This window comes from Hypanus sabinus, chromosome 4 (genome assembly GCF_030144855.1).
Source record: "Hypanus sabinus isolate sHypSab1 chromosome 4, sHypSab1.hap1, whole genome shotgun sequence".
Classification (NCBI taxonomy): Eukaryota; Metazoa; Chordata; class Chondrichthyes; order Myliobatiformes; family Dasyatidae; genus Hypanus; species Hypanus sabinus.
Genome location: NC_082709.1, coordinates 32,914,652 through 32,939,664, shown reverse-complemented (window position 1 = coordinate 32,939,664; position 25,013 = coordinate 32,914,652). Strand labels below are relative to the sequence as shown.

Below are 25,013 nucleotides of genomic sequence, written 5' to 3'. Positions count from 1 at the left end.
CATTGACTGTTTCTCTTTATTAGTGCTTTTAGATCAGAGATAACTAGCCGTAAAATGTAGTTCAGCTTCCAATGTTAATCAGGTGAAGTAGCATTTAGGTAGCAGAGGTTTGCAAGCAATTTCAGCAAAAGAGAAAGAGACTTAAAAAACATCAATACTACAATCATTCGGTGCACTAATGAAAGTGATTAACTTACTTCATGCACTTATGCAGTAATATTTTAGAAAAAATCATTGTGCTTAATTCAGTTGCACTGCCACACGGAACCTATTATTTTTTTCAAATCAAATTAATTTCAATACCTGGCGAAGATTCATTAAGAATAACCAGTGATGCTGGAGTAGGTCTTCGCCTTCTTATCTGAAAAAAATAACCAAAACAGAACGAATTTTTTTTCATTTACACACAAACTTTTATGATTTACCTCAATTATAAAAAAAGCTCTTACATTGTTTAATATAGTGGAGCAAAAAATAACAATGATTTAATATTAGACTTGTTTTGACATGTGTGAAAGCAAATTTGAAGTCAGTACCTTTAATATTCAAATACATTGTGAAATGTTTAGTTTATTGGATTACCTGTTCAGCTGCCTCAGGATCCAGATGACTTTCAAATAACGGCACAGCAAACTGAATCTTTTTTGGACTGTTTGACTCCATTCTCGAGCACAGGAGACTCTGGCAATCCTGAAAGCAAAAATGAGCTACTGTTGTTATCCACCGTCACACTCCTTAAAGGAAAACAATAGCAGCCTGTCTGGAAGTCTCCCAGTTAGCGAATGAAGGTTCTCTACGCTGCATGTACTGTGCTCAGCAACTCCCTCATTACACATCCAGGGGTATGTTAGCCTGTGCTCTCGCAATCCTACAGTTCCCTCTGTGAAAACCATCAAAACAATGAGCTAATTGTACTCTATCCCAATTCCATGGTAGCCGGGCATTTATCCACAGGCTAATTTAAAATGCGATGCTGGACTTGAATGGTTTTGTGCTCTGGGATTTGAATGCACCAATCCATCTACTATATATTATTAGCAGTCTACTCAAATGTGCAATATAAGCTCCCTTTGGACTTTGCTGATGCACTGTTAATTATTGATAAGCAGAACTCAGGAAACATTTTCTTTTTTTCATACTTGACAGAGTGGATTTCGGTGCAGATCCACTGTACTGATTGGTGCAGGGATTAACTTAAATCCTGCGCCATACATTATGCTCTTGAGCTGAAGAATAATTAATTATTATCCCCCCCATCCTACCACCCCCCCCCCCCCCACGCCACCCAATTTTGGCATTTGTGTGAATCTCTCCTGGTTCGGCTCAGGCTGAATGGCAGCCTGCTTACTCCTTCCTACCATTATCAGACCTTCACTAGTAGATAAACAACTCATAAATTCACATGCCAACCACCCACAAGTTGAGGAGAAATTTGGCATCGTTTACGTAAATGTACTTGCTGACAAGTCCAAGCAATGTCTTTGTTTAGTCAGAGAATGTAATGAAAAATTAGTTACCCTTCCTGCAAAATCAAATTACTTTTATGACTGCTGTTGACGGGGAGGGGTTAAACTGAGCTAAACTGCCAGATTTGTAACAAAGGACATTTATAAGTGATGGCTTGAGTTACAAAATCACCTGATATTTGAATGCCACCAGACACACAACTCACGTTGAGACTTGTGGGCTTTGAAGTAAGTTTGATGCTTTGCATCAAACAGCAAGGATGAGTGAGAAGTCTGACATTGAACCCAAGTCAAATTTAAACCATAGCAATTATATATCCTTTCTTACAAGGTAATGCCAAAATAAATCATTGGCATAATTTCAGTTAATAAAATCAAATACCAGGACTTGTGCGGCTACCTATTGGGTGGACGGAGATCAACGTGACCTTGAAAGCAATACTTCACTCACTCACCCCTGCAACTAAAGGACACTTTTAAGGATGAGATCATGTGAAAAGAAATTAAATGAATGTTCCCCGCTAACCTTACTTGTGAAAATTGTACAGAGACGCCCAGGCTAATTGGAAGAGGTAAGGTACAAAGGACTGATCAGAAGATTGCTCAATCCCATTGACTTGAATTGAGATATTAAAAACTTTGAACAGCCCTGCAGAATTTATATATTTTATTTCTCAATTTTCTCTTTTAGCAACTGGAAGAGCCAGGTAGAAACAGAGGGCATTAATACATCTGTGATACATTGCTTGACAAGAATCTAGAATTTAACCATCTGCAGCACGGGGTTCCCAACTTGTTTTATGCCGTCGATCCTTACCATTAACTGAGGAGTCTGTAACAAACTCCTGATCTACGGCAAACTCCACAACATTGCCTTCACTAGAACAGGCTTTATTATCAATTGGGAACCAGAAGTCCTACAACATCAGGAAGAGGAAAGACAGGAAAAGGGAAACAGCCCAGAGACCCGTGAGCAGCTTGAACTTCGAACAGCTCATCGAGGAAGAGTTCAAGTGAACACTACAGTCGCAGTCATTGATTCCATCCCCTTCCCACTTAGCTATCTTATAATCTTGCAATTCCCATCACCATCTTCGCTACCGCTGCTTAATTCCTTTACTTCAACCCAAACTATGGATCTTCCTTGCTTCACTCTAAAGAATGAGCATCAAGATAGGAATCCAAATAAAAAACAGCTAACACATGATTCGAGTACATTGGCAAAATGACCAGCCGTCTGACCTTCCAAAGCATCATTAAGCACTGTCAAATGAGCTCCATAATGCTGACCACACTGCCACTGTTGCCGGAATGGTCTGCAAGCTCAGGGAGAAGTCACAAAATCAGTTGAAGCTGGGCCCCTCCATGCTTTGATCAGCTCGCAAATCAGAGATCTGAAATGTGGGAAGACATAGTTCCTTCAGGTTCACAAACTGAGTACATGAGGCATCGAGTCATGGCAGTTTGGTGCTTTGAGCAGCGCCCAATCAGCGATTGCGATTGAATGGCAAGAACATATTAAAATAAGGCAGGGGCAAGTAGAGCAGCCATCGTTGGAGTGGGCAATGTTAGAGTGGGCATTTTGAGGCTGTAGCTCTTCGAGGCATCAGTGAGAGAAGGCAAAAAGCCGAAGGTAGATCTTTCCCTGTTTATTTATTGTTTTTCCTTCTTTATAGTCACTTAGCTACAACGGTAGGGATGCATGGCAGGAATGTTGACTGCACCCTTCGCAGGGTGTGGGAAGACAGGGAGACCTCCAGTTTTCATCCAGCCGCAGCTTCTAACACTCGGTGTAAAGGAGTTGGAACTGAACCTGGATGAACTCCAGATCATTTGAGAGGCTGAGGGTGTGATAGACAGGACATATAGAGAGTTGGTTACACCAATGATGCAGGACACAGAAACTGGGTGACAGTCAAGAAGGGAAAAGGGGTTAAACAACCAGTGTAGAGTACTCCTGTGGCCGTTCCCTCAACAACAGGTATACCACTTTGGATACCGTTAGGAGGGATGTCCTAGTAGAGGAAAGTCACAGCGGTCAGGTCACTGTCTCTGAGTCCGCTTATGTGACTCGGAAGGGAAGGTGAGAGAAAGGGCAAACTGTAGTGATAAGGGATTTGTTAGTTAGAGGACCAGAAAGGAGGGCCTGTGGACAAGAACGAAATTCATGGATGTTTTGTTGCCTCTTGGGTGCCAGGGTCCAAAACATTTTGGATCGAGTTCTCAGCATTCTTAATTAGTAGGGTGACAGTCAGAGGTCATGGTCCAGGTAGGAACCAATGACATAGGTAGGAAGAGTGACAAGGTTCTGCAAAGTGAGTTCAGGGAGTTAAGTGCTAAGTTACAGGAAGGACCTCCAGAGTTGTTAGCTCAGGGTTACTACCTGTGCCATGTGCTAGTGAGGCCAGAAATAGGAAGAACATACCGTTTAACACATGGCTAAGGACTTGGTTCATGAGGGAGACCATCAGATTTTTGGGTCATTGGGCTCTCTTCCAGGGAAGGTGGGCCCTGTACAGAAAAAATGGCTTACACCTGAACTGGAGGGATACCAATATCCTACTAGGAATGGGAGTTGTAGGGGATGGGAACCAGAGTCCCAGAAAAGATAGTGGAGAGGTTGTGGAGATAGATGGTGTTAAAACCTCAAAGTCAGGAGTCAAAAGGTTGAGCATGGTGTGGTTAGTGTCCTGATCTGTGTATATTTCAATGTAAGAAGTATCGTAGGAAAAGCAGATGAGTTCAGTACATGGACCAACACATGGAATCATGATATAGCCTTTAGAGAGTCTTGGTTGTCGGAGGGGCAGGACTGACAGCTTAGTATTCTGGAGTTTCATGGTTTTAGACACAATAGAGTGGGTGGGATTAAAGGAAGAGGTGTGGTGTTACTCGTCAGGAAAAATGCCACAGCAGTGCTCTGTAAAGACAGACTGGAGAACTCATCTAGTGAGGCTTTATGGGTGGAAGCAAGGAATAAGAAACATATGACCACGTTAATGATGCTATATTATAGATCACCCAGCAGTCAGCAAAACTTACAGGAACAAACCTGTAGAGAGCTCACAGAGCGCTGCAAGAAACATAAGTTAGTTATCCCGGGTGATTTTAACTTTCTGCATATTGACTGAGATTCCCATACTATAAAAGGACTAGGAGAGATATAGTTTGTCAAAAGCCTTTAGGAAAGTTTCTTTGATCAGTACGTTGCCATTCCAATGAGATTTCTACATGCTGACCTGCTATTAGGTAATGCAGTGACAGAAGTTTTTTGTAGGTGAACACTTTGTATATAATGATCACAATGCCCATAGATTCAAAGTAAATATAGAAAATGATAGATCTGGCCTGCAGATTGAGATTCTAAGTTGGAGAAAGGCCCATTCTGATTGTATCCGAAAGATTCTGGTAAGTCTGGATTGGGACAAAAGTGTAATTGATAAGTGGAAGGCCTTTAAAATAAAATTTTGAGAGTACAAAGCTTGTATGTATCTGTCAGAATAAAAGGTAAAGATAATAGGTTTAAGGAACCTTGGTTTTCAAGAGATATTGATGCCTTGGTTAAGTGAAAAAGGAGATGCATAGCAAGTATAGGCAAGTAGGAACAAATTAGGTACTTAGGGAGTATAAGAAATGCAAGAGTACACTTAAGGAAGACATCAGAAGAGCTAAAAGAAAGCATGAGGTTACCCTAGTAGGCAAGATGAAGGAGAATCCTAAAGGATTACATCTGTATTTACCGAGGAGATAGCCATCAACACCATCAGGTGCCATGCCCCACACACTCATGTTTCGGGTCAAGTGGATCAATTCATTGATATTCATTTCCAGTTCTCTGGCTGCTGTCTCCATCATCATTTGTCTTTGCCTTCCTCTTGCTTTCTTCCCTTCAATCTTTCCCATAATTACCATGCACTCTAACACCTCTTTCCTAACCACATGTCCGATGAAGTTATGTTGCCTTTTCATGATCTCATACATTATTTCTCTTTTTGTGCTTGCTCTGTTCATGACATCCTCGTTAGATATTCATTTCATCCATGATATTCTTTGCATCCTCCTCAAAAACCACATCTCTGCTGCTTCAATTCGTTTCCTCATGTTACTAGATATTGTCCAGCATTCTGAGCCATATAACATAACTGGATAAATGTAACATTTCAGTACTCTGAGGCAGTTGTCATGCCTAGTTTAGTGTTGGTCAGTATACTTTTCATTCCCATAAAGGTGTTTTTTACCATCCCTATTCTTCTCTTGATGTCCATGTCACACCTGCCATCTGATGTCACCCTGCTTCCTAAGTAGCAAAAGTTCTGTACTTGTTTTATGTCTTCCCCACTTATTTTCAGCCTGCAGATAGGATTCTCCTTCTTATTGGATATCATCATACATTGTCTTTTTGCACTTTCTTCAGCAACTATATCAATTAAGTTATGTAATTCTTCCTCCGAATTTGTAATTAACACAGTGTCATTTGCATATCTGAAATTATTGATGATCACAGATGGTCACAGAGTCTATAGAAGTGAGGCAAAGCAGCACTGATTTCATAGACCCTACGCAGATTACGGAGAAAGAGGTGTTTGCTGTCCTGAGGCAAATTAGGGTGGTTAAATCCCCAGGGCCTGGCAAGGTGCTCCCTTGGATCTTGTGACAGGCAAGTACAGAAATTGCAGTGGTCTTACCAGGAAAGTGGATGAAGACAAGGTACTTGATCAGGAAGGTTCAGTTGCTCGGGCATTCAAAATGAGGTAGTAAATTAAATAATACATTGGTTTTATGGGAGAATACAGAGAGAGGTAGTAAATGGTTGCCTCTCTAACTAAGAGTGCCTATGAGTAGTGGAGTGCCACATGAAACAGTGCTGGGCCCTTTGTTGCTTGTCATCTACATCAACAATCTGGATGATAATGTGGTTCGCTGGATCAGCAAATTTGTGGATGACTCCAAGACTTGGGTTGTAGTGGACAGCGAGGAAGATTATCAGAGCTTTCAGCAGGATCTCGATCAGCTAGAAAAATGGGCTGAAAAATGGCTGATGGAATTTAATGCAGACAAGTGCCAAGTGTTGCACCTCAGTAGGACCAACCAGGGTAGGTCTTACACAGTGAATGGTGTAGCACTGGGGAGTGTGGTAGAACAAAGGGATCTGGGGATACAGGTCCTTAATTCACTGATAGTGGTGTCACAGGTAGATAGGATTATAAAGAAACCTTTTGGCACACTGGTCTTCATATATCAAAGTATTGAATACAGGAGCAACATGAGTGAATCTGCAGATGCTGGAAATAAATAAAAACACAAAATGTTGGCAGAACTCAGCAGGCCTGATGAAGGGTTCCGGCCCGAAACAGCGTCACTACCTCCTCCTATAGATGCTGGCTGGCCTTCTGAGTTCTGCCAGCATTTTGTGTATTTATTGAATACAGGAGTTGGGATGTTATGTTGAGATTGTATAAGGCTAATTTGGAGATTAAGTGCAGTTCTGGTTACCTACAGTACCTGCAGGAAAAGGGTTGAAAGAATGCAGGAAAAAAATTGCAACAATGTTGCTGGGACTGGATTACCTGAGTGAGAAGGAAAGATTAAATAAGTAGGACTTTATTCCTTGGAAGGTAGAAGATTGAGAGGAGATTTCATAGAGGCATGCAAAATTATGAGAAGTATAAATAAGATAAACGCAAGGGTGAATGGTGAATGGTGAAAAGTCTAGTGAGAACATGAGGGGAAACTTCTTCACTCAGAGTGTTATGAGAGTGTGGAACGAGCTGCCAGCATATGTGGTGCATGTGAGCTCAATTTCATTGTTTAAGAGAAGTTTGTATAGGTGCATGGATGATAGGGATATAGAGGGCTATGGTCCTGGTGTAGGTCAATTGGGAGTAGGCAGCTTAAATGATTTGGCACGGACCAGATGGACTGAAGGGCCTGTTTCTCTGCTGTATTTTTTTATTGCTCTATGTTCTGCAGTAGTGTGTGGGGCTCACTGGGAGCATAGCCCCTGAAACTGGCAGCTCATCTCTCCCTTAATAGCTTTTCCAGCGGTGCACCAGTGGATTTCCAAACCTCTACTCTCACCATTCTCCATTGCTGCCACAGTGGGTGCAGCCAGACTTACAATGAACTTGCAGCACAGATAAGATACATGAGCATGCAACTTTCATAGCAGGAGTGTGCAACTTGCATCCTGCCCAGCAAGCCTGCTCTCCACATGATCACATTACTAGCATCATCTGGGTGGGTCATTCAAGACCAAACTTTTAAAAATACATTTCATTATTAAACAAGAAGTGGAATTTTCAGTCACGCAGATATAATTGACAAATTTTCATTGAAGATGGAACAATAACAACTAAATGAAGTTCTGGTTGGATTCACCACTGCGTCATAGAAAATTAAGGTAACACAAGGTTGATCCTGCTCTTATATCTGAAATAGATGCATTGGAGGGGTTGGAGGGGGTATTGGTGCTTCTGGCTAAATAGCTCTCACTCAAATCAACTGATCTCATTAGTCAGCCACAGAGCTGGAAATTTGTACAAAATTGGAATTGTACAATGAACCCACATCAGATTATTGAGAAATGCACAATGCATTGGGCACTGCACAGGGCTCCAGAATTGTGACCTAGATTTAAGCAGTGAAATGTACCAATAATCTTACTGATGCTTGTTCCAGGTTTTGCCAAGAGAGCTCATCTACAGACTTAATCACAGCCTTGTTTAAAACGTTGAACAAGAAGTTCTAGAGAAAGATAGCTTTGATGTCAAAACAGTAGCTGATTGAATGAGATATCAAGTGCCTCTGGTAAAGCAGAAATCAATGGGCATCAAGAGTAAAATGTTCCAGTGATTAGAGCCATATCTCGTAGAAAGAAAGATGGTTGTGGTATTCAGAGGTCAATACTCCAAGCCCAGGACAAACTGCAGGAGTTTTTCAGGGCAGTGTTCTCAGCCCAACCATTTTCATCTATTCAATCAATATCCTTCCTTTGATCAGAAGGTCAGATGCAGTGGTACTCGCCGACAATTGCACAATGTTCAATTCCATTCAGAACTTCTGGAGGAATGAAGCATCCCATGCTTATGTATGGAAAGATCTAAACAAAATTCAGACATAGGCTGAGAAGTAGCAAGTAATGCCCATACCAAACAAGTGCCTGACAATGACAATCTCCAGCAAAAGAGTCAACCAGCTATCTTTGTCATTCAACAACATTATCATTGCCATGTCTCCTGCAATTAATACACACGGGGAGTCATCATTGATTTGAAATTCAACTAGACAAGTCACATAAATACCATATTTCCAAGAGCACATCAGAGATTGGAAATCCTGCAGAATGTGACTCCTTCCCTATACCCTAGAGCACGGATCATCCACTTGTCTGACAAGTATAACACCAGCGGTTCTAAAGAAGCTTGACGCTATCCAGGACAAAATTGTTCACTTGACTAGTGGCCCACTGTCTACCTTAATCATTCACTGCTTCTTCCACTGACTGCAATCAATACGGTTTCCAAAATGCATTGTGTTATTTATGCAGGCTACTCCAATGGTACCAAAACAAAAGTATCCTCTAGCATTAAGAAGGGCAAGGACAACATATGGATGGGGATACCACCACCAGCCAGTTCCCCTCCAAGTCACATGCCATCCTGACTTGGAAAAAATAATCACTGTTCGTTCAGACAAAGCCTGTAATTTCTACTGAACTGTAGGAGTACCCTCACCAAAAAAAGGACTAAATGTGTTCAAGAAGATGGCTCACCACTATTTCTTAAGGGCAATGGGGAATGGGAAATAAATACTGGCCTTTCCCACAATGCTCAGACCCCAAAATTGAATTTAATAAATGCACGCCTACTTTCCCTGTTAGCATTTCCACTTCAAAAGATTTTTATAATTTTGTCAATGTGCATGCTATTTGACACTATTGTTTCATGCTCAGCAACTTCAACTTGTAAAATTATCACATCTAATGGGAACTACAGTAGAAATTTGTCTTATGTGCTATGCTCACACTGGAAATGCTGATCTCATTTAGCCATTGATTTTCAGCTTCAATTCTATCAAGTATTTTACATGGAGGTATTGCTAATCTATTACAGTATCTCCTTGCTTATATCAATTTCAGCTCCTCAGAATCTCCCCAAAGTGCCTCAGAGTCAGAAACCCTAAAGACCAGATCTGCTTCCCTGAATTCCCTGTGCTGAGCTGACCCACCTGACATAATAACATCCCAATGCAAGTTTATGTACATATGTGCACAATGGTCAAAGTAAGAATTACCGGTATTCGCACACTCTACAAGCTGGAGTCTGTTTGCATTGAGGTACCAAGTACACTGTTTAGGACTGCTCCACAGATAAATATTTTGCATTATTCAGGCTGAATTGAGGAGAAGTAAAAATGACAGAGTATAAGTGACACACTTACATCACTAGATTATTTGCTGTCTTAAAAAAAAAAGGCATGGTTGAAGTCTCCTAGCTCCTACTTACCTCCCATTATGCTGCTGGTGTTTACGGCAGCAATGAAGGTCCTCCATCTCTGTCTGTCCATACAGTCACACACAGATAAACAATGACTCTACATTGCTGTTTCCGTAAGAATTTTTATTTACCAGTCAGGGTTGTTGGCACTGAGCTGAACCCCCAAACCTGGAGGACCACTCTTAGTCTGGCCTCTACCCTTTGAACTGCTTGGCATGGGTGACCCTGCTATGACCTGAAGCAAAAGGCCCTGACTCCAGCCAACATAGCTCTCTGGGTCATTGAGGCACACACAGGACTCTAAACCCTACAACGAGATTGTGGGCCTCTTAGAAGTCTCCTAGTTCAATAACCTGAAAAAGTCAGATATAATCAGACATATATATCATTAGCTGTTAATCCATATATGAATCTGTTACAAATCAATTCTAGGAACAACTGTATTGTTAAAGAATTCATTGTTATTGTTTCCGAAACATGCTTTCTCCTTCTTGGCAGTACAGTAGTTGATTTGGAATGACATTGATTGACATCAACGACAATTCACAGTTTGCAGTTTCTACTTCTATTCTCCATGGAAATAAATAGACTGAAAAGAAAGAACACCTTGGGAAAATGGGGAAAGAATCAAAGTTTTTGTAACCATATTCTCAGGTGCATACTGATAACAAGTAAGATATGGTAAAATTGGTTTAGCTTCAAAGACTTTACATTTCCAATGCGATTAGCTCTGAAAAAATAGCTTTTGTAATCATGGCAACCGGGAATGTAAAAATTGCTTTGGATTATTACAACGCTGACCTCTACTTTCCATCCTAATTACTGGCAAGTGTACTGTCAGGAATTAGGCACATGATAAAGCTCTGCAAAATCAGTGTAAAATTGTACTTCCAGAATTTTAAATTCAATTATCAACAGATATCATTTTAAATTTAATCACATGAAGAATGTCATTTATAAATAAGCTCCTTTCGCTTTCCTCTTCTTCAAAGATGTTTTTCCTCACCACTTGTCAGACCCCAGACCACACAATTCTGCTTCTAATGTCTGCGATCTTCACCCTGCCTGATTAATAAGCAGCTTTACACGAGGCTGGAAGTTTTAATTATAAGGCACTGAAGGATTTTAATCTTTTCATTAACTCTCAGTAGTTAATTGTTGAAATAATGGAAAATAAACCTCTGATGTTTGGATTTTGCTTTGTTAAACCTTTTATTTGAACAAAGTGCATTTAAGACCTTTAAGACTGAGATATAGTTAAAGATGCCAGGCATGCTCTTTGTTGTAATATTGCAAGTATTTAACATAGCTCCTTTCATAGTACTTCATTCTCCATGACCTTGCTAGCTGTGCTCCTTTATAAGGACATAGCTTAAGAATAAATATGTAACTAGCTGCATAACGCATTAACTGCATTTAATTTGACAAGTATTGCCTAGCCAAATTTTTGTAAATATGTCAGATACTATCAAAAGAGCAAAAAGATAACTGAGCAAAGCATCCATTAGTTCAAGTTATAATTACAATATGATATGTAACACAATTGGTAATGTTAATTGTATCATACATAGACTCACGTTATGCATATTGGATTGGCTATGGCGAATTCAGATTTTAGTTTGTTGATATGCCACTCTAGCTTTGAGTGTTTTTCATTCACTGTCTCTTTCTTGCTTTTACTTACTCTGACACAAGATTCATTTACCTTAGAACCATTGGTCAGTTCAAAATATGAACTTTCAAGAGAACATTCCTGTTTTAGCTGTAAAACCCTTGTTTGACAATGTAAAATCTGTGGCACAGCAGCAAAAGTGCCTGAAGCTGATGACATTATTTAGATAATTTGAATTCACTAAGGGCACTTTTCAGCCAAGGGAAAATCATTATCGTATTAGAGAAGGGAGCAGCCTGAGCAGTTGATCAGGCACATATTACTTCTTTTGATAAGGCAAACAATAGGAGGAGATATAGGATAAGATAGGCAATATATCAGGGCATCACGGTGGTGTAGTGGTCAGCACAATGTTTTACAGTACCAAGGACTCAGGTTCAATTCCTGCCACTGCCTGTAAGGAGTGTGTACATTCTCCGATTGACTGTGTGGCTTTTCGAGGGTGCTACAGTTTCCTCCCACATACAGGTTTGTAGGTTAATCACAATTGCAAATTGTCTTGTGATCAGGTTAGGGTTAAACTGGGGGATTGCTGAGCTGTGCAGCTCGAAGGGCTGGAAGGGCATGTTCTCAGAATCAGAATCAGAATCAGGTTTATTATCATCGGCGCCTGTCATGAAATTTGTTAAGTTAGCAGCAGCAGATCAATGCAATACATAATACAGAAGAAGAAAAAATAATAAATAAGTAAACAAACAACCAAACAAACAAACAAATAAATAAACTGCCATATATGTATATTGAATAGATTAACAATTGTGCAAACAACAGAAATAATAGATATTTAAAAAGTGAGGCAGTGTTCATGGGTTCAATGTCCATATAGGAATCAGATGGCAGAGGGGAAGAAGCTGTCCCTGAATTGCTGAGTGTGTGTCTTCAGGCTTCTGTACCTCCCACCTTATGGTAACAGTGAGAAAAGGGCATGCCCTTGGTGCTGCAGGTCCTTAATAATGGACACTGCCTTTCTGAGACACCACTCCTTGAAGATGTCCTGGGTACTTTGTAGGCCAGTAACCAAGATGGAGCCAACAAAATTTACAACTCTCTGCAGCTTTTTTCAGTCCTGTGCAGTAACCCTGCTCACACCCCCCCCCCCCCCCATACCAAAGATTGATGCAGCCTGTCAGAATGCTCTCCACAGTGCATCTATAGAAGTTTTTGAGGGTATTTGTTGACATACCAAATCTCTTCAAACTCCTAATGAAGAATAGCCGCTGTCTTGCTTTCTTTATAACTATCGATATGTTAGATAGATCCTCAGAGATCTTGACACCCAGGAACTTGAAGCTGCTCACTCTCTCCACTTCTGATCCCTCTATACAGATTATTATGTGTTCCTTTGTCTTACCCTTCCTGAGGTCCACAATCAGCTCTTTTGTCTTACTGATGTTGAGTGCAAGATTGTTGCTGTGACACCACTTCACTAGTTGGCATATCTCACTCCTGTATGCCCTCTCGCCTCCATTTGAGATTCTACCAACAATGGTTTATCATTAGCAAGTTTATAGATGGCATCTGAGCTATGCCGAGCCACACAGTCATCGATACAGAGAGAGAGTAGAGCAGTGGGCTAAGCACACACCCCTGAGGTGCACCAGTGTTGACCGTCAGCAATGCTGAGATGTTATCATCAACCCACACAGATTGTGGTCTTCCAGTTAGGAAGTCGAGGATCCAACTGCAGAGGGAGGTACAGAAGCTCAGGTTCCGTAACTTCTCAATCAGAATTGTGGGAATGGTGATGTTAAATGCTGTGCTGTTTCTCAATAATAATTTTTTTAAAGTCAAACATAGAACGAAGGCAATAAAAAAACAAAAATACAAATTCTGAAAGAAAATGATTTAACTTACATACATTATTTTACAAAGCTATACTGAAAACACATCGTTTAGATGAAAATACGTTGTTAATGAAAGAGGTCAGAGGAGATCGGTTCAGGGTGACAGGAAGGCAATGGTAACTCAAATAACCACAGGTTACAACAGTTGTGTGCAGGAGAGCATCTCTAAATGCACAACATGTTGAACCTTGAAGTGGATGGGCTACAGCAGCAGATGGCCATGAACATGCATTCAGTAGCCTCTTAATTGGTACAGGAGATACCTAACAAATTAGCCAGTGAGTCAACAAATACATGAGATTCTGCAGATGCTGGAATTCCAGAGCAATGCGCATATAATGTGATAGGAACTCAGCGGGTCAGGCAGCATCTTTGGAAACGAATAAGCAGTTGACATTGTGGGCCGAGAATCATGTTCAGGACTGGAAGGGAAGGGCAGAAGATGCCAGGATAAAGAGTTGGGGGAGGGGAAGGAGGACTAGCTAGAAGATGATAAGTGAAACCAGGTGGTTGGGAAACATAAAGGGCTGTAGAAGAAGGAATCTGATGGGAGAGGAGAGTGGACCACATGAGAGGGTAAGAAGGGGGGGGGCACCAAGTGGAGGTGATAGACAGGTGAGAAGAAGAGATTAAATACCAGAGTTGGGAATAGAAGAAGGAGGAAAGGGGAAGGAAATAAATTCCCAGAAGGAGAAAACAATGTTCATGCCATCAGGTTGGAGGCTACCTGGACGAATCTAAAGTGCTACTCCACCCTGAGAGTTGCCTCAATGTGGCAAAAGAGGAGGCCATGACTCAACATGTTGGAATGGGAATGGGGAAAGGAATTAAAGTGATCAGCCATTGGAAAATTCCACTTTTGGCGGATGGAGTAGAGTTGCTCAATATTCTGTGTCCCTAAATACAATAGACGACCCCAACAAATTCACAGAGGAAGTGTTGCCTCACCTGGAAGAACTGAGAATCATGTGTTGGATGTGGAGGCCCATGGCATGGCAGGTGAGGACATGGGAAACTCTAAACCTGTTAAGGTAGCAGGAAGATAGGGTGAGTGCAGATGTCCATGAAATGGAGGAGATGTGCTTGAGGGCAGCAAGAATAGTGGAGACAAGGAAACCCTGCTGTTTGGCCCAGAAAGGAAAGACTCATCCTGGGGACAGATGTGGTGGAGATGCAGGAATTAGGAGAAGTGATGACATTTTTACAGGGGACACAGTGGGAGGATGTATAGCCAAGATATCTGTGGGAATTTATAGGTTTATAAAAGATGTGGGTGTAAAGTTTGTCTCCAGAGATGAAAACAGAGAGATCAAGAAAGGGGAAAGGGATCAAGTGAATTTAAGGGCAGGGTGGAAGTTAAGGACAAAGTTGATATAAATGATGAGCTCAGCATGGGCACATGAAGCAGCACCAATGCAGTCGTCAATGTAGTGCAAGAAGAGTTGGGAAGCATTACCAGGGAAGGCTTGCAGCATGGACTGTGTTATGTAGCCAACAAAAATGCAGGCAGAGCTGGGGCCCATACAGGTACCCAAAGCTATCCCTTGAGTTTGAAGAGATTGGGAGGAGCCAAAGGAGAATTGTTGAGGTTAAGGACCAGTTCTGCCAGATGGAGGAGGATGGTTGTGGAGGGGAACTGGGTGGGTGTTTTGTTCAGGAAGATGCAGAGAGCTTTAAGGCTTTCTTGATGGTGGATAGAACTGCACAGGGACTGGACACTCATGGTGAAAATGAACTCAGAGCCAGGGAGTTGAAAGTTGTTGAACAGATCGAGAGCATGTGAAATGTCATGGGTGTAGGTGGGAAGGTATTTGAACCAAATGGCACAGAATAGAGCTGAGATATGTGGACACAGGTTCACTGGGGCAGGAGGAGGCAGAGACATTGAGCCTACCTGAAAAGTCTTGCTTGTGGATCTTGGGTGGAGGTAGAAACAAGCAGTGCGGGGTAAGGGAACAACTTATGAGCTTGCTGGCAGTGGATGGGCGTTGCCCTTATCCAGAATCGATAAGGTTAGTAAAGGAGTCAAAGGCAACTTTCTGATGGTCCAGAGTGGGGTCCATTTCAAGAGGTAAGTAAGAGGAAGTGTCTGAAATTTACTACCTAGCCTCAACAAGCTAGAAGTCAATCCACTGCACTACAACAGCACCTCCTTTGTCTGTGGGTTTGATGGTAAGGTTGGGATTGGTGCAGAGAGAGTGAAGGGCAGTGCATTTAGAAGTGGTAAGATGCAACAAGGAGAGAGGATTGCAGAAGTCAAGCTGGTTAATGTCAGGTCAGCAATTAGATATGAAAAGATTCAGTGAGGGCAGAGAACCAGAGCAGGGTGTCCAAGAAGAGGAAGAGGATTGGAGACGGGAGAAGGGATCATTGGTGCAGGGTGAAGAATTCTTGCCAAAGAGGAGGGCTTGGAGACGGAGGTGACAAAGAGCTTGGAGTTGTGGCGGTCACAGAACTGATTGAGGTGCAGGAAAAAGGGGACAAAGATAAGGTCTTTGCTGATGACTGAGCATTCCTCCTCCAAGAGGGAAAGGTCAGAGGGAATGATGAAGACCCAACAAGGACTAGAGCTGACCTCAGGGGGTAAGGGAGCTGGTGGTGTCAGAAGAGAGGTGAGGATTGGCGTGTACAGAGAACGTAGGGTGGCAGGAAAATGGATGCTCTGAGATTCCAAGCAATGTCAAAGGAGCCTGGGGTTGGAGAGTGGTGGTGGTGGGAGAAAGGGAACCCCGATGCCCAGCTGGAGCAATAGTGATCTCAGCCTGGAATTGGTGGAGGTCCGGGGTCATTGGAACTGGAATTGGAGACAATGGGATCCATGGCCGGAGCCACTGGATTTGGCGATGATAGTATCCATGGTCTGGAGAAGTCTAGGGCTGTCAGAATCATAGTTGGAGACAGCAGGATCAGCGATCTTCCAATCCTTCCTGGATGTGATGAAGGTAAAGAACCGATGGTTGAAGACGTGGGTCTGGTGGAGGAGGAATTATCAGAGAGGTCCATAGCAGGAGGAGGAGAGAGATGCATGGTGCTTTGGCAGAAACTGAGAGAGTATCCCTGCATGGCCAAGATGATAACATGTAGAATTCAAATTGAGAAGTAGTCAATTAAATGTAGGTACCTGGGATCCTTGTGGGTCCAAACTGGAAAGGCTGACAGTGGACCCGGAAGCCACATGGAACTAGAAGAAAAGTTGCCAGGGAGGAAATAGCAAATCTGGGTGAGTCTGAGGGCAGCAGAGATCACAGAGTGGGAGCAGTGAGAGATTGTCTCACTGAACTCCAGCCGAGGAGAAGAGTTAAACTTCTTCAGGGTAGGTATCCCTTAAAGAGTGGAGCAACAAATGATAAACACAAGAGATTATGCAAATGCTGGAAATCCAGAGCAAGACACACACTCAGAATGCTGAAGGAACTCAGCTGGTCAGGCAGCATCTGCTCAAATGAATAAACAGTCAATGTTTTGGGCCAAGACTCTTCAGGACTGGAATGGAGGGGGATGACACCAGAATTAAAATGCCTTCATTTTGGCACATCTGATGTTAATACATTGGCCTACACTCGGGAATAGCATGGGCTACATTAGCATGCTGCCAAACGCTAGCCAGTGCTAAGGAGGCATCCTTTTGCACATTCTAGTTCAGGCACTGTGGATAGTTTTTGAGCTCCAATGCTCTGTTAACAGATTGCTTCAGGGATGATGGGCAAGGAATTTGTCATTCCCGGGTCCTTTTTGCTCATGAGCATCAGTGGGCCCACCATCAAAATAATTAAGTTTCCTTGGCAATTGAGGGCAACTTCCTGTTCTCTTGTTGGATCCTGAAGACTTTTTGTTTGGTCTAAGTTTTGGCTGTACTCACAGCACTTCATCACGATATATAGAAAGAAGAATACACAAAAAAATAGCTGCAACAATAGGTTAATTGTGGAAAACCCGCAGTGGGTGATTAATCACTTGACTTCTAATGAAAGCAATGCTACTGTACAGAGCAAGGTCATTCCACACATCAGGTCTGTACTGGTTCTCCGCTAGAGCAGCTCTCTATTTCCATTCACTAGACATTTAACAACAGATATACAAATTTTACTCTCCATATTTCCATTTCTCTCTTTAAAGTCACCATATTTGAACAGATTCTAAACAGAAAATGTAGAATGTTTGTCCTCATGATCCCCTTACTTCCCTTCCCTTTATTTGATATGCCCAACCTCTTGTCCTTATTCCTCCACAGAAGGGAACAGCCTCCTACAATCCACACTCTCCTCACTTTCTCATTGCCAATAGGTATGGGTAATAATTGCTAAAACTTCTAACCATGTCCAGGTTATGGTATTTGAAAATCTGGATCATAGTGACACATCCGAAGCGAGATTAAAGTTCACCCATGAGTAGTGCACAACTCAGCAACATCAATAAACTATATCACGCCGGACCCATTCTGCACTTCACAGTTGCCTTTCATGTGATGCCTGTGTTTGCACTTGCCTTTTGTCTGAAGTTCCTCTCTATGTCCAGCTGGTCCCCTCCTGTTCTTTGAGGCATAACAATCCACCAGGGCAACCACACCACAAGCAGTGGAAACTATGGACTGGCCTTTGGACAATTCTACAATCAGGATCAATTAGAAACAGTAGGAAATCATTCATTAAGTTTCAAAAGGTAAAGATCATACTACATCCAACATTATTTTAATTAAAGTTATGAAAATTTATGAAAGTTGGTGGCCCTAAGCTAATGAATGGCATGATGCAAAATACAGTGTTTTTTGTTGACGTGCAGATTAAGAAGCAGATGCAAATAGCATCCAATCCCTCAGCTCAGTAAGTTGGGGAGTATTGGGAAGTTAAAGATGTTTCCATCTGACCTCCAGTGCTTTCTGTATTTCTGCACTGAAGTGTATGGCTGAGGACTTTGTAAATGAAGGTGCATACGATGAAGGTTGCCAGCAGTTCTCTACAGAGCCATTGGCCTATTAAGACAGTAGCCTTTAATAGATAAATATTATGAGTAATCAATGCTCTTCACACAAACTTTATGTTATTTTGTGTAACAGATCCGTTGACCTCTGCTTAGATCAAACGATTTTTAACATTAAGCAACTGAAATGTTGAAAAGATGCATCAGGTTTGAGCAACATGAGTATTTATTTTACACTGTACAAATGTGCTGAATTTAAGAAGGAAATAATTTGCCAAACAATTCTCTTTTATATATGTGAGCAATATTATCAAAATCCACTATAGTCCATGGAATGGGTAACTAGGTTCCATGGTCCTAAGCAGGACTGGAGGAGACTCATTGTTTTTGTCAAATGGACAAAACAGAAAGCAAACTATAGGTCATATGATATGTAAAAACCATACCATTACATGAATAAGTAAAGGAACCAGTGACATATTGTTAATAATTCCTTCCTGATTGAATATGGATATAGTACACAAAAGAATCAAATTCATGGCTATGAACTCAGCCTTAATTTCTCTGAATAAAGCACAGCAGCTCATGAAAATTTATGAATCACATTCACTGCTAATATTGTACAATCATTTTTATAAATACTGATCATTTTTATTCCGTGAGTATTACAAGTCACAAACTGTCTGACTCAATTACTCCCCCTGTGGGGTCTGGCTGAGTGCACCACGGGCTCTTTCTACAGCTATCCTCCATCTCCCTGCATTTGAATTCCAGTATTTAACCACAATTCTTTGTTAATTACCCTGGGAGTTATTTCTTTTAATTGTGTGCAACACCATTTAGATTTTCATTGTCTGAAAAGTTATCCTGTGAAGGATGTAAATAAAGCTTACATCCGCAGAACAATGCTCACTGTCACACACAAATGAAGATGTACTTCCAGATCTAGCCTTTTGTAGAGCTCTGGAACATAGAACAGCAAGTTTGCACCAGATGGCAGTATGTTCCAAATATTCATCTATTTAGCAGGTCAGCTCTCACAATTTACCCTTCACACCTCTGAGTACAAATATGTTCATATTGTGGGAAAGGAAAGGTGCTAATCTCAATTCTACTTTATTGTTGAGAGATCAAGAAAATTTAACAAGCAATTCTTATTTAATCACCATAAAGAAAGATTGTTAAACCTCAGGCTGGCTCTTTCTGCCTTTACCAGTTAACATATTTTGGAATAAGCCTCAGGACATCATTTAGGGTGAAAATATAAACAAAAAGAACTGATATAAATTTCTTTAAGCAAAACAATTTATACACAAATTAAAGTTCAAACTAATATAGCAAAAAAGAGAGAGTCCTCAGTATCATTGTAAATCATCATTCTGACATTGACGGTTTTAATAAAAAAATGGAAGAATACATTTAAAATGTATTATTATTTAAAGGAAAATTATGTTGCTAAAAATAGCTCCATTATTGACCATTTCTATTTGAACTATGACAACTTTAAATTATTTTAGAGGACTTTTGACAGATAAAATTGTATCTGAGTGAGCCTGGACTTGCATATAGGCCAGGAAGGGCAAAACCACTGTGTTTTCTTTAAAATGTATAAGTAAACAAATGGGCTTTTCTGACACTTCAGTAGTTTCTTAGTTGTAATTCTGATAGTTGTTTTGCTTTTCATTCCATATGTATTTAAAACATTGAATCTCACCCCTGTAACTCATAAATCTTGACACCTGGATTACAGGCCTACAGACAAGCCACTAAGTTACATAAACAATGCAGTAATGTGTATCTGCAATCTGCTAGTGTTACTAGTTCAGTTCACTGATTTATTGTTGGGTAGCAGGGATGGATGGTGGAGGAATTGCGTGACCTCAGTTATAGCAAGGACTAGGCCTCAAGCTGTGGAGTTGCCTGTTTACAGCCACCATGAGAGAGAGGTATCAAAGTCCTCCACCGGGGGCAATGTGGCGCAGCATCCAGGCTGGAATTGGTGCTGCCCCCCAGTGCTCTCTTGCCAGAAGACAAGCTGCATTGTGGTCAACTGCAGATTTCTGTGGCATTTGTGCTCTCGGGGTCTAGACTATTTTTTGTGTGTTGCTGTATTTCACTGATATCTTGCATGTGCTTTCTATCTTGTATGGGCTATGTGTGTTTTGTGCTGTGTGTGACTGTTGGTACTGTGTTTTGCACTGTGGCTCAGGTAGCACTGTCTTGTTTGGCTGTACTCATAGTTATTTATGTATGGTTGAATTATTAAATCTGAATTGAAATGAATTGAATTGAATTTAACATGGCCCACCACCCTTAGATCTGCAGATTACAGTTGATCACTCTCAAATTCACTGCAGTACCCAACTTCCAAAGAAAAAAATACTCCAGTAACACGATAGGGAAGCAAAACAGCGGAAGCTTTAAAAACAAGAGAAAGTCTGCAGGTGCTGGAAATCTAAGTAATACACACAAAATGCTGGAGGAACTCAGCAGAAATTTGATCATTTCATTAAATTAAAATCTTCACAATCTTTATTTAGCAGAAATGGAAATTTTCATGAGCTTGTGATGCCATATTTTGGAAACGTCTTTGGGCACTGTTTCTGAAAATAAATATTTTAAAAGTAGGATTTAGAAAAGCAACAAATAAAAGTAGTGTAGAGACGATTGTCCCAAGCACATGGCTGGGGTGGCAGAAGGCAGCCCTGGGATGCAAAACTCGCAGGTGGTATCATGGAACCTCAGAAGAGAAAATGAGGCCATTCAGCCCATTTTTGTGCTGATTCTATAAAAGATCAGTTTTGGTTAAACCCAATCCCCTGTTTTTATCCCTGTAAATTCCTTGCTTTAGAGTTAATAGAGTTTCAGAACCTGAGAGTAATACATAGCAACTACTAATTTTTATGTTAGCAGAGATGATAAGGATGAATTTCTACACCGTGATCCTTCACTACTTGCCTTATTTCTTTATAAAATTATTTGTGCATCTAGCTTCTACCACTACACTTCTCATATTTTCCTCTCTAAGTATTTTCCTGTTATTTTAAATGTATTACCCAGGTGTCAATGCCAGGATAACTTCTTAAGGTACACATTAATCATGTCAAATTCCTTATGGTTTTGACTTTCAGCCATGAGCTTTGCAAACCATCCTCATGACCAGATCCCTCATCCCTGACAATATCATGTAAAAATTCCTCTACATCTTGATTAAAGTCTGTTGCCTGATATTATCCCCAATATTTTAGGCAAACATTGACTTCTCTAACTTCCGTTAATGCCTGTCCTCCCCTTCTTACCCCATCCCTGACATATTTAGTTGTTTGCCTGTTCTCCATCTCCCTTTGCTGCTTCCCCCCCACCCCAGCTTTCTCCTGAGGCCTCCCGTCCCATGATCCTTTCCCTTCTCCAGCTCTGTATCACTTTTGCCAATCTTGGCTTCATCTCACCCCCTCCGGTCTTCTACTATCATTTCGCATTTCCCCCTCCCCCCATTACTTTCAAATCTCTTACTATCTTTACCTTCAGTTAGTCCTGACAAAAGGTCTCGGTCGAAACATCGACAGTGCTTCTCCTTATACATGCCGCCTGGCCTGCTGTGTTCCACCGGTATTTTGTGTGTGTTGTTTGAAGTTCAAAGTAAGTTTATAATTTTTTTATCAGAGTACATACAGGTCACCTCTACAACCCTGAGATTCTCTTTCCTGTGGACATGCTCAGCAAATCTATAGAATAGTAACTGTAAGCAGGATGAATAAAAGAGCTTGAGCTTACAAGACAACAAACTGCAAATGCAAATATAAATAAGTAGCAATAAATAATGAGAGCATAGAAACAGGTCCTTTGGCTCATCCAGTCCATGCTGAACCATTGAAACTACTACTCCCATTGATCTGCACCATGACCATAGCCCTCAATACCCCTACCACCCATGTACCTAAGCAAACTTTCCTTAACAGTTGAGATCAAGCACACTTGCACCACTTGTGTTGGTAGCTTGTTCCACACCCTCACAACCCTCTGAGTGAAGATGTTTCCACTCGTGTTCCCCTTAAACTTTTCAACTTTCACCCTTAACCCATGACCTCTAATTATAGTCCCACCCAACCTCAGAAAAAGCCTGCTTGAACTTACCCTATTTATACCCCTCATAATTTTGTGTACCTCTTTAAAATGTCCTCTCAATCTTCTACATTCAAAACAATAAAGTCCTAATGTATTCAATGTTTTCATTGAACTCAGGTCTTCCAGACCCGACAACATCCTTGTAATTTTTCTCTGGATTCTTTCCAACATATTCACATGTTTCCTGTAGGACAGTGACTTAAACTGTGCACAATACGCCAAATTAGGCCTCACCAACATCTTCTACAACTTCAACCTAACATTGCATCTCCTATACTCAATGCTTTGATTTATGAAGGCCAATGTGCCAAAGGATTTCTTTAAAACCCTATCTGCCTGTGGTGCCACATTCTGTGAATTATGGACCTGTATTTCCCGACCCCTTTGTTCTACACCACTCCTTAGTGTCCTACCATTCACTGTGTAATACTTACCCTGTTGGTCCTACTGAAGTGCAATAACTCACAATTGTCTGCATGAAGTTCCATCTGCAATATTTCATCCAATTTTTCAGCTTGTCCAGATCCTGCTACAAGCCCCAATCTTGGAGTCATCCACGTATTTGCTGATCCAGTTGACCACATTATCATCCAGACTGTTGATATAGATGACAAACAACAAGGAACCTAATTTCCTTCTAAATTCCAGTGAGTACAGACCCAGAGCTATTAAACGTTACTCATATGATAACCCTTTCATTCCCAGAATCACCTTTCTGAATCCGCTCTGAACCCTCCCCATTGCCAGCACATCTTCTCTTAGACAGGAAGCCCAAAAACATTCTCAATACAAAGTGAGGCCTCACCAATGCCTTACAAAGCCTCAGCATCACATCTCTGCCCTTATAATGAAGATCTCTTGGAATGTCTTGCACAAGGACTTCCAAATCCCTTTGCATTTCAGAATTTTAGATCTTCTCCCCATTTAGAAAATAGTCTGCACATTTATTTCTACTATCAAAGTACATGACCAAATGATCTCCAAACTGCAAATCACAAGCTCCAACATTCCAGATTCACATTCAAGACCAAAAACAAACATAAAAGATATAAAAGAAGTGAAATGTATGGTTTCGTGGTCTATCCAAAAGATGACGAATGTGGGAATGTTGTACGCAGCCACTATCTTGACTGGAAGCTACAGGCTCACCTTGTCAGCTAGACCAATGTCATGCCTTCTTTTAGCCTTTATGAGTTTCTCTTAAGTTTTCTCTTGCACTTCTTATACTTCATAAGTACCTCATTTGTTCCTATCTGCTATGCACCTTCTTTGTTTTCTTAATAGGATCTCAATATCTCTTGAAACCAAGGTTCCCTAAACCCATTATCTTTACCTTTTATTCTGACAAGCTTTGTACTCTCAAAATTTCACTTTTGAAGTCCTTCCACTTACCAAGTACACCTTTGTCAGAAAACAACTTGTCCCAATATACATTTGCCAGATCATTTGGATACCATCAAAATTGGCCTTTCTTAAATTTAGAATCTCAACCCAAGGACTAGACCTGTCTTTTTCCAGATTTACTTGAAACTAATGGCATTATGATCACTAGATGCAAAGTATTCCTTACACAGGCTTCTCATTCCCTAATAGCAGTTCAAGTATCACACACTCTCTCATCAGGACTTCCATGTACTCACTTAGGAAACATTTCTGAACACATTTGACAAACTCTATCCCATCTAGTCCTTCTACCGCATTGGAGTCCCATCAATACATGGAAAGTTAAAATCACCTACTACAACCTTATGTTTCTTGCAACAGTCTGTGATCTCTCTACAAATGTGTTCTTCTAAATCATGTGGACTGTACGGTGGTGCATAATTAAGCCTCATTAACTTAGTCATGCTTTTCTTATTCCTCAGTTGCACCCTAAAGCCTCAGTGTTAAACAGTATTCCATTCTGCTCCCTCAGCTAGATACAAAAGATCTAGTTCAATGATCCTGACTTCCTAGTCCTGATGAAGGGGCTCAGCCTGAAAAGTTGACTTTCCACAGATGTTGCTTGGCCTGCTGAGTTTCTCCAACATTTTGTGTATGAGTTGTTTTGCTTTTCCAGCATCTGCAGATTTTCTCATGCTTGAGAAACTCTCCCCTATTGCTTTGTCTGCCTTCTTAGAAACATAGAAAACATAAGCACAATACAGGCCCTTTGGCCCACAAAGCTGTGCCGAACATGTCCCTACCTTAGAACTACCTAGGCTTTACCCATCATAGTCCTCTATTTTACTAAGCTCCATGTAGCCATCCAGGAGTCTCTTAAAAGACCCTATCGTATCTGCATCCACTACCACTGCCAGCAACCCATTCCACGCACTCACCACCATCTGAATAAAAAACTTACCCCAACATCTCCTCTGTACCTGCTTTCAAGCACCTGAAAACTGTGCCCTCTCACGCTAGCCATTTCTGCTCTGGGAAAAAGCCTCTGACTATCCACACGATCAATGCCTCCCATCATCTTGTGTATAAGGTAATGAGAGCCTTCTTCTTT

The 25,013-nt window shown here is 41.1% G+C and overlaps 2 protein-coding genes across 5 annotated transcripts in view; one reads left to right on the top strand and one right to left on the bottom strand.

Moving 5' to 3' along the window:
- The window catches only part of ppp1r1c (protein phosphatase 1, regulatory (inhibitor) subunit 1C), a 120,656-nt gene extending 119,383 nt beyond the window's left edge, over positions 1–1,273 (bottom strand). For 3 of the 4 annotated variants that reach the window (XM_059966794.1, XM_059966795.1, XM_059966792.1), the window contains exons 1-2: positions 583–690; positions 304–361 (exon numbers count right to left, since the gene is read on the bottom strand). In XM_059966794.1, coding sequence (XP_059822777.1) covers positions 304–361; positions 583–663 — 139 coding nt within the window. In that variant the 5' untranslated portion in view covers positions 664–690. Of the gene's footprint in view, positions 1–303; positions 362–582; positions 691–1,139 lie in introns of those variants that run through there. The other variant, XM_059966793.1, reaches the window with a different exon arrangement.
- LOC132392642 (uncharacterized) overlaps positions 1–25,013 on the top strand; it is a 709,726-nt gene that overhangs the window by 258,519 nt on the left and 426,194 nt on the right. The gene's annotated exons all lie outside the window — the stretch shown is intronic.